This window comes from Beta vulgaris, chromosome 4 (genome assembly GCF_026745355.1).
Source record: "Beta vulgaris subsp. vulgaris cultivar EL10 chromosome 4, EL10.2, whole genome shotgun sequence".
Classification (NCBI taxonomy): Eukaryota; Viridiplantae; Streptophyta; class Magnoliopsida; order Caryophyllales; family Amaranthaceae; genus Beta; species Beta vulgaris.
This window is the reverse complement of record NC_079205.1, coordinates 13,390,578-13,412,119: the sequence shown is the minus strand read 5'-3', so window position 1 is coordinate 13,412,119 and position 21,542 is coordinate 13,390,578. Positions and strand designations below refer to the sequence as shown.

The following is a 21,542-nucleotide window of genomic DNA, read 5'->3' as shown; positions in this document are numbered from 1 at the left end:
TCTTCAACTCTTCTTTTGCTCAACGGTCCTGGAAAGTGTCCTCGGCACCTTGGGCCTTAGCATCAAACCTCTCTAATCTCGTGTAGCGGTCATATAACAGTAGAAAATAGGGAATAATTCCCTAAAACTTGCAATTCCACACAAAATAACAAACCACAACTAGATGGAGAAACTTACTACAACTTGGATCCTAAGGGCACCATTGACAACCTTTTTCGCATATAAGTAGGGGGGAAATCTATATCTAACCATAACATCAAACTCCCCCAAGCTAAACCTTCGCTTGTCCCCAAGCAATGCACAACATGAATATGAATAAAATTGCTTCACCTCTTAGATAAGAAATTCGAACTCAAACATTTTCAAATCAAAATCCTTCAAGCAAGCAAAATCCAAGTTCAATTGCTCAGATAATCCTGACAACCAATCACTTAAGCAAACGATCAGGTGCAGCTGCCCTACATAACATGTAAATCTTGAAAAGGTGCTCACCGAGGTGTCACTCCTCGCAATTTTTTGGCGAGCATAAACTGTGCCTGATCGCTCATCAACCCAACCATAATATCCCTTCCCACTCACACTCTCATGTGTTTAGAAAGGTATAATATCGCTCATCCTAATCAGGTCGACTCAAATAACAAACTTAATCTCCAACTTTGGCATATTGACTCTGTATTATGCCAATAAATAATCAAACACGTGCCCAAAAGGTCTTTTTCAGGATTGTAATGGGGCTCGGGTAAAGATACAAAAATTATTTAAGACGTGTGGTGGAAAAGCCAAGAATTGGGGAGCAAAAAACACTAGTAGGACTAGATGTGGTCGAAACAACTCTCATGGCCTCAACAACATGACTAAGATAACAACCAATTTTGATATTTCACGAACCAACCAATAATTATCTCCTTCAGCATAATTTTCAATAATTTTTCATAAATAAATATTTCTTGAAACTTTGAATGAAAACCATGGAGACTTTTCATGTATTATTTTTTTTCTTTTTCACTTTACTTTGTATCAACAAAACATTATTTTCCAACCAACCCATGGAATCAACCACAAAATATAGTATCAACCTAACAAATGCTCCCCCAAAGCTAGGCTTGGGACAATAATGATTGTAAAGGCTCAAGGCATGTAATGTGGCTTAATATAGATCCAAAAAGTCATTAGGCTTACCCAGGGCTAGGAAGGAAATGTGGTTCATTTAGCTATTCTAAGACTTAAAAATATCACAAATGTACGCGTCTATCACAGTACATGTCCAAAGTTATTAGAAATCAACGAGTACAATTCCAAAATCAAGATAATAATGGTACGAGGAACTAACACACAAGAATAGATTGGACATAGATATAAATTCGAAGGCTAGAATGAATCCTCACAATCTAACCAATTCAAGTATGCAGTTAAAGTAGGCACTTTATCATCAAAATCTACTCAAGATCAAGGCAATTAGAGATCACATCAAAATCTACAAATGTGCAACTATCCAGCATACACTAGGGGAAAAAAAGGATGGGCTGTGCAAGAAGGGTTGCGCTTATTCCAGAAGCGTAGCCCTACTAGTGAAGGGCTGCGCTTTTTCATAAAAGCGCAGCCCTTCTGACTAGTAGGGTTGCGCTAGTAAAAAAAGCGCAGCCCTTTATGGGCTTTTATATATTAAAAAGAAGTTCACTCCTTTAATTCGCGCGCTCAATAATACTCCAAACCCGGCCCATTCTCTTCCTTCCTCAAAACATCAAAACCCTAAGTTCTCTCTCCTCCCTCTCCCTCAGCCGTCCTCCCTCTCCCTCAATCGTCCTCCCTCTCCCTCTCTCTCATTCTCTTCTTTCTCTCCTCTCTTTTTTTCGAGAATAATCTGCACTTCTCTTTTCACTTCTCTTTACACTTCGAGAATAATCCACCTTCTCCCTTTCACTCGTTCAAACTATCTCATTCGTTTTCGTCGTACCGGCATTCAAAAGATGTTGCGAAATTTTTTAGTGGAAACTGATTGGTCTGCTTGTGCTCCCAAGTGAGCCAGTTGGCAACCCCAAGTCCATCTGTGCGAGGCTCGCGAGTTCGTTGTTTACACCCGCACCAACGTCGATTTAACAGTCACAAGTGATGATTTTTGTTTTTTCAGATCTATAATTTGTTGATGTTTGTTTTGATTAATGAATGTAATTACAGATATATAATTTTTCTCATTTGTATTTTTGTTCTTTTTTTATTTTTGTTCATTTTCGTTCTTGCTTTTCTTATTTTCGTTCCTTTCTGTTCATTTTCATTCTTTTTTTTTTCATTTTCGTTCATTTTTTTTTTGTTCATTTTCGTCCCTTGTTTTTCAATTTTCGTTCGTTTTTTTATTTTCTCTCTCTATTTTCTTCGCTCGATCTCGATTAGGTTTACCTTCATTAGCGAAAATGGGTTCGTCATTATTCTAATTAGGGTTTCGGTTTTTAGTTCCAGATCTGATTTCATTATACTTTTTTGTTTTTTAGATTATTTAATTTCATTTCGTTTTTTAGTTTAGATGCAAGAATATCATATTTCTTCTGTATTTTAGTTTTAGTTTTTGTTCCTCTTTTTTTTTTTCATTTTCGTTCTGCAATTATGTTCTGTTTAATGCAAATGTTCTGTTTTAGTTTTAAGTTCGGTTGGTTCATCTTTTTGGTGATCTACAGAAGATAATCTCTCTCTTGTAGATCTTGACTCACTTATCGTTGTTTGCTTATAATTTAAACCATCTTTCAACTTTAAGAGTCTGATCATGAAACTCACATATTTTAATGCACCTTGATAATATGTTAAAATTCAGAAAATGTCAAAAAAAAAAAAATTATTTTTTTTTGGTAGGAAGGGCTGTGCTTTTTGGTAAAAGCGCAGCCCTCGCAGCCCTTCCTTGTGAAGGGTTGCGCTTGTGTAGCGCTGCCCTACTTAAAAAGTAAAGGGCTGCTATTGAAAGGGCTGCTTTCAAAAAGCGCAGCCTTATAGGCCTTTTTCAGCGCAGCCCTTTTTCATTTTTCCACTAGTGATAATGAGTTAAATCATTTTTCAAAGAAAAGTTCGGGGCATAGGGAAGCAATCAATTTATTCATATTCAGCTCGTATTTTTGGTGTTTTTTCAGCAATATTTCATTTTTTGCATTTTTTTCAAAGCAATTAAAGTAACCTAACTAACCTAAAAAGCAGTAAAAGGGAGAGAAATACTTACAGAAATCCTCCCCCAAGCTGAACTTGGCAATGGCCGCATTGCAACAAGGGGCAGGAGCGACATGGATATCAGTCATACATGTAAGTGTCATCACCATCATCATCCTCACCTCCTCCACTCCTGCTACTAGATACTGGCTGACTGTAACTCAGGTTCCAAGTGTACCAAGATGGCTATGCATCTTGTTCCGTAACACTAGGGGAAAAAAAAGGAAGGGCTGCGCTGGAAGGGTTGCGTTTTCTTTAAAACGCAGCCCTTCCTATATGAAGGGCTGCGTTTTTAAAGAAAACCGCAGCCCTTTTAGTGAAGCGCTGCGTGTTTTTTTTAAAACACAGCCCTATAAGTCATAAAGGGCTGCGTTTTTTTAGAAAACGCAACCCTATAAGCCATTATTGCTCTGGAAGCTAGGAAGAGCTTGTTGTTGAGGTTGATATTGTTGAACCTGATTTTGAGGCACATATGGTTGTTGAGGTTGAGGTTTTAACACATTATTGCTCCTATATGAGAGGTTGGGATGATTTCTCAACCCTGGTTAGTAAGTGTTAGAACATGGGTTGAACTTACCCCTGGGTTGTGACTGAAAAGCATTAACTGCCTCACACTTGCCCCCTACATTAGAAGATAGGAGCGTAGGACACTCTTGAGAGTTATGCCTAGGTATCCCACAAGCTTCACAAGTGAGAGCATTATAATTAGCAGCACTAGCCATCGCGTTAACACTCATGTGGGAGGAGTCATTACCTAGCTTCAAAGAATCGATGTTATGGGTTAGAACAGCTAGTTGCCCGGATGGTGAAGAAATGGCCTCAACATCATGTTTACCTCCCTTTTTCATAGAACAAATAGTAGATGCTTGATTAGAAGATAATTTCTCCAGAAGTTCATACCCTTCATCCATAGCCTTATCCATGAAAAACCCACCGGAGGCTCCATCAATTACCTGCCTTGAATCTGCATCAACTCTACTGTAGAAAATTTGACACAAATACCACTGGTTTGCACCATGATGAGGACAAAGACGATGCAGATCCTTGAACCTCTCACAAGCTTCATACAAGGACTTGCCAGTATCTTAGGTGAAAGTTACTATGGCATGACGCATATCTGCAGTCTTTTGGTAAGGGTACCAATTGATGAGAAAAATCTTTGATAGTTATGCCTAGGTGGTAATGGTGGAAGGCAACTTATTATACCAAAATAGAGCTTTGTCGCGTAGAGAGAAGCAAAATAAGATAAGTTTCATCTCATTAGCAGTAACACCAGCTTTTTCTGAGTAGCACAACATTGTAAAAACCGCTGCAAGTGCTAATTTGGGTCTTCAAATGGTAACCCAGCAAACTTATTACGCTAAACCATATTCAGAACATGAGACTTGATCTCAAAGTTCATAGTAGCGATAGTGGGCATCCGTACCCCAGTGGGCACATTATTAGGAGATGGTTGTGCATAGTCCCTGAAGGTTCGTGTAACATTCTCACTCATTTTGTGAGTAATAGGTGAGACGAGGAATTCTCGTCGTGGTGAATATGGTGGAGAAGGTGTCCTTGTAGACAACTTTGCTTGCTTATTTTTCTTTCCGAGTCTACTACGGTCTTTTCAATCTCTGGATCAAATAAATTAAATTTGGGGATTTCAATTACATGCTCATACACCAAAAACACCAAAATAAACGTGAGATGCTCCAAAGAACAGGTGTTCTTCAGAGTAGAGGTTCGTGTAATACTATAATTCTGACAAAATAAATATAAACCTTCTCCTCGGCAACGGTTCCAAAATTTAACAGGCAAAATCCTATCACCTAATCAAAAATAACCTAAGGTCCACTAACTAGTAGTCGGGGAAGTCAGGATCGAATCCACAAGGAGAAAGTTATATTATTGTATTTGAACTCTAATATTATACTAACTAAATCAGATGAAAATGGTTGTATTACTAAACTAAGCAAATAACAGAACTAAACAGAAGGTATGAATTAATTAATAAAGAACTAGGATTATGGATCACTATGCATACAATTCGGGAAATCAAGGACGAATAACTACCTAATAAGTCAACTTATCTAGGGCACATAAAATTTCTCTTGAACATTACCTCCACTAAGATCACCTAGGCGCTCTCACATGGTCAAGGATCACTCCGCCTAATAATTGAAAGCCTATACGATATCTCTCCTCTCGAAGCAGATTCAATACTGCGATATTAGAAATATAAATCATGCCTAACTTATCAATCTAGCATGAAAGATTCAACCACAGGAAAAAATTGAAATACAAGGCAATTAGACTAATCTATCAATCCCTCATTGCATACATAGATCCCCACAATCCTAGAAATAGAACTACTCACTCATTTTTATGAAAATAATAACAAAAATCAATATAAAAACTCATACTTCGAAACATTGTAAATAACTGAGAAAGTAATCTAATCAGCAATAGATAAAGAAATAAAGAAAGATTAACAAACTGAAAAATTGTATTGAACTTGTGAATAATCCAAAGTTTTCATCTTAAATTCAAAGCGAAAAGCAATAAATTATGGTTCTTAAATTACTCTCTAGAGAAAACTATGAAAACAATGGCTAAAACCAAAGATGAATAAAAGATATTATAATTTGGCTATTTATACTAGCCCTAAAACAATTAGAAAAATTCTTATAAAAATAGCCCGAAAATCATTAAACGCGCGTGTTGGGCTAACCGTCAGATCGGGCCAAGCACTCCCGATGAAATCGGGCTAAGTAAACGAGAAATAGCCCAAAATTGACTAGCGCCCGATGTCATTGGGCCGCCTACCGTCCTCAGCAGTGCACACAGCAGCAGATCATGGGCGCCCGATGCAATTGGGCCGTACCGCCCGATTGGGTTTCAACAGTGACTTACGACATGGCGTAAGCGCTCGATCGGGCTCGCAACCAAAGTGGTTGTTGTTTTTCGTGGGTGGTCGATTGGGCTAGGCCTCCTGATGGAACTGGGGCTGACCACTTTTCTTCGTTCCTTGAGTCCAAGTGTCAAGTCTTCAACATCAAACCTCTCCAATTCAGTGCAGCAGTCATATAACAGTAGAAAATAGGGAATAATTTCCTAAAACTTGCAATTCGACACAAAACAGCAAACCATAACTAGATGGAGGAAATTAGTACAAAATATCTCCTAAGAGCACCATTGACATCATTTTTAGCATATAAGTAGGGGGGAAACTCTATATAAAACCGTAACATCATTGTGTTTATGGTACATTCTAGTCTCTTTTACTCTTCTTTTTGTATATAATATTCATGTTATTATTATTATTGTCCTAGGCATGATTTTCATCACTCACATGTTATTTTGCCAAATAAGACCTAAATATTTGTTCTAACTAATTCAGATAATTTGGACAACCTACTATGTACCTTGTAGTATTATTGCTTGAAAACTGGTCGCTAAAAAAATAGTCTTTTATGTGTTTCATGAACCAATTTAGACTAATATTTTTAAGGTGTACAAAAATGTGATATGATTATTATTTTGCATAAAAAGTGTGATATGAATCGATATTTACTACAGGCTAGCAATGGACAACATGGTTCCTGACTCTGTTGTACCCTCACCACGAACTCAACTTTTGGTTCATTGTCCATCTATGGAGTCCGGATGGGGAAATCTACATTGGATATGTCCCTAGGATGTCCCTACAGTTTTTAGTAACCAATTAGGTTTATAAGTTTTCCTTTAAAAGACTTGTTGCTTGGCGACTTCAAAACGAATTTTAATAAAACCTTAACAATGGGGTAATCAAATATGCGCTCACACCGCAGCAGGTGAAAATAAAATCACGCCTACACAAGGGACATAGGCAGATGAGTTAACTCATATCTTGTGGGCAGATAGAACAACACCAAAAATTGCAACTGGTCAAACGCCTTTCTCTTTGCTTTATGTGTAAAGCAGTGTTACCTGCAGAAGTTGAACTCCCTTTTTCGCGATATCGACTAATGAAAGTAGATAAGAACACAACCGAACTATCTCATGACTTGGACGAAATAGAAGTGCTTCGTGATACAGTAAGAATTCGGATGGAGGTATACCAACGGAACACAGCAATAAGTTACAATAAGAATATGAAGGCAAAGGTCTTCAAGGTTGGTGATTGGGTGATGCGATGAATTCATTGGTGATCGTTATTCAAGGCGCTTATAGGTTGGAAGGAGTTGATGGTCGACATATGCTTAGAGCTTGGAACATCATCAATCTCAAGCAATGTTATTTTTAAGGTAACGTCAACTCGTCAAGTGACGCCCTATGTGGGAATTATAAAATTAATGGATGGCAATTTTATTAATAGAAGCAAGATGTTCTTTTCATCAACTATGCAATCTTATTGGGTTTATGTAAATATTAGGCGCTAGTGTATATTTGTTTGGGCTTTTGTGTTAGTTTAATGAGCCCACTTGTATGTGTTTTAGGTTGTATATAAACCTTTGTTTACTGTTAATAAACCTAAGGGGAAATATTCATTCTCTACAATCTATGCTGTGTGTTTGAGAGCTTTCCCTGATGAGGGTGAACTGTTGTTTTAATCTGTTGTATGTACGCTGTTTGTTCTTGGCCAAGCTTTTGTAAAATTTGCATATGTATGAAAACATTTTGCAATATGTTTATAGCAAAGTTTCCACCATACTTCTAGTGTCGCGACACATGACGTTTTATGTCGCCCTTTATGTGTTAACAAGCTAAGGTATTGTTACGTGAAAAGAAGATTTGTAGAGAATGAATATTTCCCCTTGGGCTTATTAACAGTAAACAAAGGTTTATATACAACCTAAAACACATACAAGTGGGCTCATTAAACTAACACAAAAGCACAAACAAATATACACTAGCGACTAATATTTACATAAACTCAATACCCCCCTCAAGTTGGAGCATGCAAGTCACAAATGCCCAACTTGCGAAGGAGAAAATGAAATTGTTGGTGACCTAAAGTTTTGGTAAAAATGTCCGCTGGTTGACTGTTGGTGGGAACATAAGAGGGATGAATTGTACCATCCTTAATAGCATCCCGCAAGAAATGACAACCAACTTCAATATGTTTCGTGCGCTCATGAAATACAGGATTTTGAGCTAGATGTAAAGCTGACTGACTATCACAAAACAAGGGCATAGCTTGTGGATGGCGAATCCCAAGACTATCCAGAAGAGCTTTCAACCACTTTAGCTCACAAGTCAAAGCCGCCATGGATCTATATTCTGCCTCCGCGGATGAACGCGAAACTGTCACCTGCTTTTTCGTCTTCCAAGAAATGGGGGATTTCCCCAGATACACCAACTAACCAGAAACAGAACGACGAGTAAGAGGACAACTAGCCCAATCTGAATCACACCAACCTGATATGTTCAAATCGCTAACGGCGCGCAAAATAATGCCCTGCACTGAGTTGTTTTTCAAATATCGAACCACTCTCAAAGCTGCATCCCAATGATCTTGACGTGGTTCATGTAAAAATTGGGATAAAATGTGCACAGCATATGCCAAATTAGGGCGAGTAAAAGCAAGATAAATAAGACGACCAACCAATCTACGATATTGCTCCACTTTAGTAAAAAAAGGACTCGTAGAACTACTCAATTTGTGATTTTGCTCCATAGGAACATTGGCGGGCTTAGCTCCAAGCAACCCAATCTCCGAGATAATATCAAGTGTGTATTTACGTTGACAAAGAAAAATACTCTCCGAGTTCCGGGCAACCTCAATACCCAAAAAATACTTCGAAACACCAAGATCTTTCATATGAAAGCATGAACTTAGATAGTTCTTAAATGCAGTAAGAGCAGCAGAATCGTTACCAGAAATAATCAAGTCATCAACATAAATGAGCACATTAATCTGAACCTTACCCTGGTGAAGAGTAAATAATGAATAGTCTGAGTATGATTGTTAGAAGCCATACTTCTTCAGAGAGTTCGCCAATTTAGCAAACCAACAGCGAGGTGCTTGTTTCAAGCCATAAAGAGACTTCTGCAATCGACAAACTTGGCCTGGTTTATCACTATGAAAACCAGGTGGCAGCTTCATATAGACTTCTTCTGATAGGTCCCCATGCAGAAAAGCATTATGTACATCCATCTAATGCAATTCCCAATTCTTCGCTGCAGCAATAGCAAGAAACGCCCGAACAATTGTCATCTTAGCCACAGGAGCAAAAGTGTCAGTATAATCTATCCCTGCAACTTGATGATTACCAAACACCACTAGACGAGCTTTTAAACGTTCAACGCTTCCATCTGAATTATACTTGATCTTGTACACCCATCTACTACCAAGAGCTCGCTTCCCATGAGGAAGTGTTTCCATACTCCAATTGCCATTGCTCTCAAGTGCTTGAATTTCTTTTTGCATTGCCTCTCTCCATCCCGGCTCCTTCATAGCTTGCTTAAAGGTTTGTGATTCTATACCTGATGTCACAGCTGCAAGAAAATTTCTGTGTCCCATAGAAAATCGGTCACAATTCACAAAATGTGCTATAGGATAAAACGTACCTGAGGAATGACGAGGCGCAGATGAACTAGAAGAGGGGATGGACTTAACTTTCGAACAGTATTGGTAACATAACCTTTCAACTTCACAGAAGGAATTTTATGACGTTTTCCACGACCTAGTTCCTTCCCATTGGAAGATGACCCCACCACCTCTGGTTCCGCTATCTCATCTGGCACCTCTACCACCACATCACCACTTCCTCCTGCATCGTGCGCCAGCTCAAGCGCATATTCACCTTCAGTACCCCTCCTGATATCACTAACCACTGCACTACTATGATCATTTTTAGCATTGTCAACTTCCATACCATGATCTCCGTCAAGGGGTCCTAAAGCCTCCTAAGCAAAATCGTCATCACCTCCCACTAATGGCATAGAAAACAAGAGTAGAGGATGGAGGTTCCTTTAATCGTCATAAAATTTCACATCGCAAGATACAAAAAAATCACCTGTTTCAACGTCAAATAATTTCCACCCCTTTTTACCCTGAGGATAACCCACAAAAACACATTTACGACTCCGACTCATATATTTATCCCCTTTTGACTTTTGGTTATGAGCATAACATAAACAACCAAAGACACGCAAATCAGCATAAGAGGGGGGGGGGTACCATACAACAATTCATATGGAGTTTTATAAGCAAGAACTCGGGAAGGGGTACGATTTATCAAATAACTGGCTCCCAAAGCACATTCTCCCCAAAATTCAATAGGAAGATCACCCTGAAATCTCAAAGCACGTGCCACATACAAAATGTGACGATATTTTCTCTCGACCCTGCCATTTTGTTGCGGTGTCCCTACACAAGAGGTCTGAAATAATATGCCATGTTCCACAAAATAGCCCTTCATTACATTAAATTCAGTGCCATTATCACTTCTAACAACTTTAAGTTTGGCATTAAATTGTCTTTCAATCATGGCAAAAAAAGAGTGAAACATTTTATTGACCTCAGTTTTATCAATCAACAATAGTACCCAAACAGCTCTTGAAAAATCATCAACAAGAGTCAAAAAATATCTCGCACCACAAGAATGAGTAGAGTATGGCCCCCAAAGATCACAATGTATCATCTCAAAACATCTAGTAGCTCTACTGTCACTATCATAGAATTTATCTCTAGTTTGTTTAGCTTGATGGCAAACATCACAAGCTTTATTCAAAATAATACTCGAACTACTCAAAAAGGAAGAGACTGAACTACTTTATCAGAAGGATGTCCCAATCGTTGATGCCACAAATCCGGAGAGACCGCTGACAGGCTAAGTCGTATCACCTTATCAAAAGTAATCCTAAGTCCTCTAACAAATAGTAGTCAGGGAAGTAGGGTCGAATCCACAGAGAAACAATGTTCTTTTCCTAATTGTCAGTCAAATCTAGAGTATAGGAACGAGTGTTTGTGAGTAATTATACTAAACTAAACTATAACTAATTCAAGAATTATCAATAATAAAAAGTCTAGGGCATAGGTTCACCAATGATCAATATTTCGGGATGAAATACTAAAATCAACAATTAATAATGCAGTTAAACAGATTGACTCGCTCTCTCAAGTCTAAATCAAGCATAGAACGATATTAACAGGCTCTCGCAATTTATTAACATCAATTCTACCTATTGAAACTAGCCTTAATATCAAGTTTATACCTCTCGGCGCATAACCTAATATTGCAACACTATAACAATCAAATCTGGCCAAATTGGATTGAATAGATACAAAAACATTCATAGGAATCAACATGCATCAATAAAAATCAATACTTTAATTAAACATCCCTTCCGAATTGATCATGGATCCCCCTAAACCCTAGAAATGACTACTCAATCATAATTGGGGAAAACATATTCATAATTAAATAAGCAAACATGAATTAATACTAGAGGATTGAATAGAAATAAGAAAAGAAGAGAAATAATACCAATTGTAGAATCAATCTTGCCAAAAATCAAAGCTTCTATTGAAAATTCAATGTAAATGGAGAAAAAGCAAAACTAGGGTTCTTCAATAATTGAGAGGAAAAGAAAAATAATCTTTAATGAATTAATGACGGAAAAACAAAAATAGAAAATAAGATGGGAAATAATAATATTCCCTTAAGTCTTTATACCTTTCTATTTCCTAAAACAACTAGAAAAATAGAGTCTAATTCGTCAAAAGATAAAGCCTTATTCGACTAGGAAACCCGGAATAATCCGCGGCCGCGGATTTTCGGGCTGCAAAACAGCGTCAACTTGCAAAGACCATATCTCCCAAACTAGAAGTCGTATCGGGGCGTGTAATATACCGTTGGAAAGCTCTTCAAGTCTAGTTTCCAACCCCACTGGAATCACTGAATTCCGATCTCTGGATAATAAGTTATGATCAAAAGAGTGCACATGACTCAATTTCCATACTTCTTTTAATACGTTTCCGCTATGTTTGAGTTGCAATCCGACTTGAAGATGCCCTTTGGACTTCTCATTTGACTTAGCTCCTTCCTAGATGCTCCTCATGCTTAAGCTTATCCAATAATACTCCAATTGTGTTCTCAATACCTGAAAACTATCAAAAACACCGAAAACACACACTAGAGTAATATCTTCTCAACTTAAGTAACTATATGCAATTATGGACTAAGAATGCAACTAAATGATCCTAAAATGCAACCTAAATGCATCATGAAATGCCTATATTAATATGACTCATCAAACTCCCCCAAGCTAAACTGTTGCTTGTCCTCAAGCAACACAAACAATAGACACGGGAAGAAAATGATAACCTACAATATGGGACTAAAACAGGGTCAAGCACACAATCCAAAACACGGGAGATATCAATCCTACATGAACCAAGCATCGAGTATCAATGAAACAAAGCCGCATAGCACGTCATGTGATCAATCAACTCAACAATCTTACCACAAACCCTTTCCCCCAAACTGGACTTAACAACACTTGACAGACCTCACTATAGGTATGTGAACTAATACTCTCTTGTGTTTAGGGCAAAAATCAATGAAACTCAACGATCTTAACCTATATATATCAACTCAGAAGAAGCATTGCTCTTTAACTTTGACCTTTTGACTCACTTTCAACACGAAAAATGTAACACACAAAGATCAAGAGGACTTTCAAGGGTTGTAATGAGGCTAGGGTTAAGGGTATGGATCATATTTTGGGAAATGTGGTGGAAAAGCCAAGAAGGGGAGCAAATATCAATGTAACACGGCCTAACAAGGCATTCATCACAATTTCATATAACACCATCATTACCACAATATTACCGCAATATCTTTCATGCATAGTAGCCCATATATAACCTTTTCACTTTTCTTTCAAAATATGTTCACTTTCTTTGTTCTTTCATTTCTTTTTCTTCACTCTTTTTCATATTGCCAAAATCTCTTTGCACCACATTCAAATTCGATGATAAAGCTCATTAATAACACTTTCCTTCAACATAACCATGCATTAACTACATCCATGTAATACAGTATGACCAAAACTAACACTTGCTCCCCCAAGCTAGGCTTGGGACAATAATCAAATGAGGTTAAGGGTTGTAATATGGGTGAAAGTAGCAAACAATGGTCAAGAAAGCTCAGCGGGGCTAGAGACGGGAAATATGTGAACAAAAAGAACTCTGGAGCTAAAATCGTGAAATGAACGCCTCAATCATATCAAATAGTGTACACAATCAAGTATCAAGGACGTACCAGGTCAAAATCAAGATCAATACATCAACTGAGGAACTAATCACTCATGAAAGAACACAACTGACACAGATTCGTCAGTTTATTAGGCACAGAAGCTCACATGAGTCAATTTTGTCTGCACAGTAAAGTTAAAGCCAGCCAGAGAGATCAAACAGTCTTACCACAGCCAATCAATCGTATCACAATTATGCTATGAAGAATCATGAAACCACTGTACAACAAGCTGTAGAGCTGTAGTAGAGATATCCACAAAATTCTCGAAGGTGTGCCAACAATAGTCCCATAGATGAAAACTATAATGAAATGAGTTATCTAAAATGCAACTAAGAAAGCAGTACATTTTTTTTGGTTACACGTAAAATCCTATTCCTAATGAACAGGCAAAAGCGTGTAACAACTACAAAGCAATAAAAACTACACTAGAAAGCAATAAAGGATAGAATATCCCGCCCCCAAGCTAAATACAGCACAGTGTCTCACTGTGAAAAAAGTAAGGAAAGGGAAAAAGGAAAGCTCACGCAACGGGAGCTTCGTCCATCGAGGATGGCTCAGGAGGAGTGTCGACGCCAGAAGCGATGGGGCCAGAAGCATCTAGCGGCCGACGTAGATCACGGACCTCGGCACGAAGGTCCTCCATATGACGCTCCACAGTCTCGAGACGAGATAATATCGTCGTCTGAAATGATGCAAAAGAACTCATGAAGCGACTGAAACGGGCTTCCATGCTCTCAGGAGACATAGTAGTGCTGGACGAGGGGTCCTCAGAGACGGGAGGTGGAGGGGCTTCAAGTGTGGGAGAGATGACAGATGCTGGGGCTGATAATGCAACACACTGCAGGCACGGGAATGTCCCCTGAACCTTGCCGCCTACCTCTATAGTTTCAGAGATAGCACGGGGATTCCACAGCCAAACACTAGAATCCTGAGGATGATCATTTGGTAGAATATCGTAGATGATGCGCTTTTCTGTGGAATGACAAGGCTTAACAAACCATAGATACCTGTTCTTAGCTTGGTGGCCGAGCCATCCATATCGATCCATAGCAGTGGTGTTAAGGAGGTTGGTGGAGGAACAAGTCACTTTAGAGGCTAAATTGATGCCTCTATCCAGAGCAAATACAGAAACAAATCCACCCATAGAGATATCACCTTTCTTTACATCCCGCTCCCAAAGAAATCCACCCATAAGAAACTTGGCAAAGTTCAGTTTTCCGTGCACAGTCGTGGGAGACATAGAAAGAAACCACAGAAGTTTCAAATCTTGGAGAGTGACTTGCCCTGATTCCGCTTTGGGACGGAAAAGTTGAAGTATAAAGCGGTGAAGCAGGCGGAGAGCAGGACAACCAATAGATGAGGACTTGCTAGAACCCGATGCCCAATCAGAACGCCCTGTAATCTGCTTCCAAAAGGAGATGGGATCAAATTTGTCACAACTGGAGCCATCTTGTAATTGCATGAAGGTAGATGGACCAACATCCCCCTGTAGGCCAACCAAACATAGTGTTTATCTCATCCCAAGACATGATATGCTCTGTACCCTCAAGGGTGAATACTACATCACCTTTCGATGTTCCCACTGCAAGGGAATCCAGAAATTCAACTACGAGCTCAGGATAAATTCGCTCGTTCAATCGGAATACTCGACCCCAATGATGTGTCCGCTCAATGTACTCAAAAGCCCAATCAAAGCCGATCTTAGTCACGGCATTCAGAGAGAGATAGAGGGTTGGGGCGATGGTGCGCTTTTGGAGTGTAGCAAGGCGCGTTTGGGAAGTGGAGGGTGAGGGTGGGGGTGAAAGTGGAGGGTGTGGAATGGAGGTGGTGGATTTAGAAGTGGTGGATTTAGAAGTTGTGGCTTTAGATGCTTTGGATTTTGAAGTTGTGGAAGTCTTTGAAGGTGGTTTGGAGGGGGTTTTCTTTTGTATTTTGCGAGAGTGCTCATTGGGATTGTAGATGGGTTTAGGCTTAGACAAGGCTCGCGCGGAGGATCTCATGACGCGTGTGAGCACACAACCAAGAACAATCACCACAAAACAATCACAACAACTTCACAAGAATCACCACACAACCAATGTAATGCCTATCAAGCCAATCTCAACTAAACTTCGCCACCAAGAGACCCAAAATATTGTCAATTGCAATTGGGAATTCAACACAATCGAAACCAAAATCAAGATTGATGAACAATAAACAACTTGAATAGCAACCAAGTATCAAAGATGAGTAGTAAGCACAAACAATAAGTGTTCAAAATTCGGAATGAAAGTGAACAAATCGAAAACTTACTACCACGTGAAGTACACGATTGATTGAGAAGATCCAAATATGTGTCCAAGATTCCCAATTGAAATTTCAAAGCACCTTCAAGAAGAAACCCTAATTCAATGTGAAAGGTTAGGGTTTGAAGTGTATGTGAATGGGGGCAAAGAAAAAGGGAAGATAGTGGTTTTGTGTCGAGTGGCCGAGGGTGGGGAGTCGCGTCGCCGGCGGGTCGGACGGTGTCGCGGCGCCGGAGCGGTCGAGAGAGGAGGGTGGGTGAAGACGAGGGTGAGTGTGGTGGTTTGGGTTGTAGGAGTGCAAAAGGGTTAGAGAGGTGAGGGAGGGGCGACGCTGCGTTGCGGGTGGTCGGGTGTGGGCGCTTGGCTGCGTCGCTGGCGGGTCGGACGGTGTCGCGGTGCCGGCGGACGAGGCTGGGCGGTGGGGTCGAGGGGGGAGAGAGTGTTTGAGGGTGGGGTGGTTTGTTTAATAATATTTTTTTTTTTTTTGGTTCTTGTTTTTTTTGTTTTTGTCGGGTGCTGTAGGGAGGTGTGAAATCCCGCGGGCGCAAGGTATAACCCGCGGGCGGACAGATGCTGTGGGAAGGGGGGGATGGTTGCTGCGGGCGCGGGGTTTCGGGGGGGGGGGGGCGCGGGGTTTCGGGGGGGGGGGCGGGTTATGGGGTAGGTCGAAGGGGATTTGGAGTGGCGAAATCTCGCGGGCGCGGGATGATACCCCGCGGGCGGACAGTTAAGTGGGGGATGGGGGGCTTTTTGTGGTCTGCGGGCGCGGGTTTCAGCTCGCGGGTGGACAGCAATGTTAGTAATGGGAGGGGTTTTGGGCTGTGGGCGCGGAGTTTCGGCCGCGGGTGGACAGACGTGCTTGAGATGTGGGGGAGTGAGTGCCGCGGGTGCATGTTGAACCACGTGCTTGCACCTAGGGTCAAAATGAGCATACCAAAACCACTAAATAACACTTGTTAGCATGGTTAGTCTAATAAAATAAAAAAAAAAAAATGAAGAGGGAATTCAAGTGAATTCAAAAACACACAAAGAATGAAAAATAAATTGAATTCAAGTGAATTCAATATGCAAATATTTTTGTTCTTTTCTTTTGTTTAGAGAAATGAAGAGTAAAAGGAAAAAGAAGAGTTAGATATTCGGGTTGCCTCCCGAATAGCGCTGGTTTATGCAGGTCCCGCACGACCGTTTACCTCTTTTCAATGACTAGTACAGGTAGGTGTTTGGAGGTAGAGTACCTCAACTAAACCCACAGGAGCGCCTTCATAGTACAACTTCAGACGTTGACCATTCACCTTGAAACTTTCGCCTTTTTCGTTTATAATCTCGACAGAATCGAACATGTTCACTTTGGTAACTGTGAAAGGGCCTGACCATCTAGACTTTAACTTTCCAGGAAAGATTTTTAGCCTAGAGTTATAGAGTAAAACCTTATCTCCAATCGTGAACTCCCGAGGGAGGATCTTTTTGTCATGCCACTTCTTGGTTTTCTCCTTGTATACTCGTGCACTATCATACGCTAGCAACCAAAACTCATCAAGCTCATTGAGTTGTAAAAGACGTTTCTCCCCCGCAAGCTTTTGATCCATATTAAACTCCTTGATCGCCCAAAAAGCTTTATATTCTAATTCAACGGGGAGGTGGCACGCTTTCCCATACACGAGCCTATACGGTGAAGTACCAATAGGCGTCTTGAATGCAGTTCTGTAAGCCCAGAGTGTGTCATCTAATTTCGTGCTCCAATCCTTCCGAGACCTTGCAACTACCTTCTCAAGAATAGACTTAATTTCGCGGTTTGAAACCTCTACTTGCCCACTTGTTTGAGGATAGTATGCTAATCCAGTACGATGGTAGACTCCATATTTCTTCAAAAGGGTGTCTAAATGTCGTTCATGAAAATGGGAGCCTCCATCACTAATCACAGCTCGTGGGACCCCAAACCTTGGAAATATGATCTTCTTGAACAAAGCTATGACGACCTTAGAATCATTAGTAGGAGATGCCACGGCTTCAACCCACTTAGAGACATAATCCACAGCAACCAATATGTAGCAATTTCCATTGGAGGAGGGGAACGGTCCCATAAAGTCAATACCCCAAACATCGAAGATTTCAACTTCTAGAATACCGGTTTGGGGCATCTCATGCCTTCGCGAAATATTGCCGGTCCTCTGGCAAGCGTCACATGACATGATGAAAGACTGTGCATCCTTGAACATTGTCGGCCAAAAGAAACCCGACTCATGGAGCTTTGCAACAGTCCTGGAAGGGCCGGCAGCGATTCAGGACTCCATTGACCTCCCATTCAGGTACACATTTTCGAAAAAGACCATCGAAACATTCACGAAACAAGTGAGGATCATCCCAAAAGTAGAATTTAACATCATGGAGGAACTTTTCTTCTGTTGGTAGGACATATCAGGAGGTATCACACCGCCTACCAAGTAATTGGCGTAGTCGGCAAACCAAGGAATTTGTGCTGTGACTGCATATAAATGATCGTCAGGAAAAGAATCATCTATAGGAGTTGAGTTCATACCATCTTCATGCCTGATTCTTGACAGGTGGTCTGCTACGACGTTCTCTGCGCCCTTCTTATCACGAATTTCTATGTCGAACTCTTGGAGCAAGAGAATCCATCGAATGAGCCTAGGCTTAGCTTCCTTCTTAGAGAGAAGGTACTTCAAAGCAGCATGATCAGTATAGATAATAACTTTAGAGCCAATCAGATAAGATCTGAACTTCTCTAAAGCATAGACAATAGCCAAAAGCTCCTTTTCTGTAGTAGCATAGTTGACTTGAGCCTCGTCCAATGTCTTGCTAGCGTAGTAGATTGCATGCAAGACCTTATCCTTACGTTGACCAAGTACTGCTCCAACCGCATAATCACTGGCGTCACACATTATCTCGAAGGGGAGTTCCCAATCGGGAGAGCGGATAATAGGTGCAGTTATTAAAGCTTGCTTGATCCTGTCAAAAGACTCAAGACACTCATCAGTAAAAATAAATGGAGCATCCTTAAGAAGGAGTTGGGTCAGTGGTTTAGCAATTTTCGAAAAATCCTTGATTAAACGGCGATAAAATCCCGCATGACCAAGAAAGCTTCGTACCCCTTTAACATTAGCTGGTGGGGGTAATTGCTCAATCACTTGGACCTTAGCTCGATCAACTTGGATGCCCCTGTCAGAAACAATATGGCCTAAGACAACTCCTTCAGTCACCATGAAATGACACTTTTCCCAGTTTAAACCAAATGACAACTCTTCACATCTTTTCAGGACTTTAGTGAGGTTAACTAAGCATGTATCGAACGTGGAACCATACACACTAAAATCATCCATAAAGACTTCCATGATAGACTCGATGAACTCAGAAAAGATACTCATCATGCAGCGTTGAAAGGTGGCAGGGGCATTACACAAACCAAAGGGCATTCTACGATATGCAAAAGTGCCATAAGGGCATGTGAATGTGGTCTTTTCTTGATCATCAGGATGAATGGGAATTTGGAAGAAACCTGAATACCCATCCAAATAGCAAAAGTATTTATGACAAGCCAACCGTTCAAGCATTTGGTCAATAAAAGGTAGGGGAAAGTGGTCCTTCTTAGTGGCCATGTTGAGTCTCCTATAGTCTATGCACATACGCCATCCAGTCACAGTTCTAGTAGGGATTAGTTCATTCTTTTCATTTTTCACAACAGTCATGCCGCCTTTTTTCGGTACTACTTGGACAGGACTTACCCACTTAGAGTCAGCAATAGGGTAGATAATACCTGCATTGAGTAGTTTCATCACCTCTTTCTTGACCACTTCCTGCATGTTTGGGTTCAATCTCCTTTGTGGTTGAATGCATGGCTTATGGTCATCCTCAAGGTGTATCCTGTGCATACAAAAATCGGGGCTAATACCCTTCAAATCATCAATACTGTACCCTATAGCCTTCTTGTGATTTTTCAGAACAACTAGAAGTTTGGAAAGTTGGCTATCGTCGAGTGCAGCACTGACAATTACAGGATCTAACTCTTGCTTATCTAAAAAGACATACTTCAAATGAGAGGGGAGGTTTAAGTTCGGGTTTCTTTACCTCAACATTGCACACAGATCGATCAAACCTCTTTACCTGTTGGCATCCATGAAGGTCAGATTCTTCACTTGCTAGCATCCTCTCAATAGCATCTACTTCATCGCTCCATATACTTCATCACTTTTCCTCTAGCATAGGACTTTTCAAAGCAGTACTCAGATTAAAAGTGACCTCATCATCTCCAACAGATAGTGTAAGCTTACCATTTTTCACATCAATGACAGCACCAGCAGTATGAAGGAATGGCCTACCCAAAATGATTGGAATTTGCCTATCTTCCTCCATATCAAGTACAACAAAGTCCACGGGAATAAAAAATTTACCTACTCTAACAGGTACATCCTCTAAAATACCTAGGGGGTATTTAACAGAACGGTCGGCCATTTGTAGAGTAATATTGGTAACTTTCAAACTTCCCATATTCAATTTTGAGGAAACAGACAATGGCATAACACTCACACTAGCCCCCAAATCACATAAAGCTTTATCAATGAACAAACTACCAATGTGACAAGGTATAGAGAAACTACCAGGGTCTTTTAATTTTGGTGGAGATTTATTTTGTAAAATGGCACTACATTCTTCAGTAAAAGCAACTGTCTCCACCTCGTTAAAAGCCCTTTTCCTAGTCAAGATATCTTTCATAAATTTAGCATAAGCAGGCACTTGAGTAATTAATTCCGTGAAAGGAACTGTTACCTGAAGATTCTTGACGACTTCCAAAAACTTACCAAATTGCTTGTCCAGCTTACTCTTGAGGTGACGATTGGGGAAAGGAAGTTTGATAGGAGGAACTCAATAGCAGGCTTTTTGGCTTCATTGGTCTCTTCATGTTCAGTGGCTGCTTAGAGTTCTCCTTGTCTTTTTAGCTTCAGCTGGACCTGTTCCTTATCATTTTCACACTCAAAGTATCATCAATAGGCATGGGTGGTCCATTGTAGTGAGAACCACTTCGGAGAGTGATGGCATTTGCCGAATCTGTAGGCTGAACAGGTTGTGCTGGAAGAGCACCTTGTTGTCGATGAGATTCGAAGTAGCCAATTGTGCCAACTGATTCTCCAACATCTTATTGTGAGCAAGAATGGACTCAATTTGTGCCTTGTCAGCTTGTCGATCCTTTTGCATTTGTAGCATCATGTTTCTCATCTCAACCATCATTGGATCGGCAGGAGGTGCTTGTTGAGATGGATTGAAAGGTGGTCTAGAGAAACCAGGAGGGTGTTGGGAAGGTTGTTGGTAGTACCCTGGTTCAATTGTTGTGCTTGTGGTTGTGGTGCAGGAGGATTCAGGACATTAGTGCTCTTGTAAGACAAGTTAGGATGATTTCTCAACCCTGGATTGTATGTGTTGGAGTATGGGTTGTTCGGCCGATATGCTTGAAAAGCATTAACTTGTTCGAGAGAACTCCGACACTCTTGTGCCCAATGTCCAACTATGCCACAATTATCACACATAATCTCGGAGGTAGTACCCAAAGCAGCAACACTTGCAGGAGAGGAGAGCTGCATATTGTCAAGTTTATTGCTGATGCATTCATCTGTGCAGCTAATAGGATATAGAATCTATCTCATGCTTTCCACCCTTGTTAGCTAGTCCTCGAGGATTACCATATTGAGAGTTGTGGATAGCCATCTCCTCGATCAAATCATGGCAGCATCAATTTCAGTTTCATGAATCTCCCATTTGCTGCAGAGTCAAGGATAAGTCTCGAGTTGTTCCCCAAACCATTGTAGAATCCTGAACTAGGAACCATTTTTGT

The 21,542-nt window shown here is 40.3% G+C and overlaps 1 protein-coding gene across 1 annotated transcript; it reads right to left on the bottom strand.

Annotated features, from left to right (window-relative positions):
- Positions 1 to 8,509: 8,509 nt before the first annotated feature.
- On the bottom strand, positions 8,510 to 9,307 carry LOC125496490 (uncharacterized mitochondrial protein AtMg00810-like). The gene is made up of 2 exons (XM_048641961.1): positions 9,215 to 9,307; positions 8,510 to 9,079 (listed from the first exon to the last, which is right to left on the bottom strand). The coding sequence occupies exons 1-2, from the start codon at positions 9,305 to 9,307 to the stop codon at positions 8,510 to 8,512; spliced, it is 663 nt and encodes a 220-aa protein (XP_048497918.1).
- Positions 9,308 to 21,542: the final 12,235 nt, after the last annotated feature.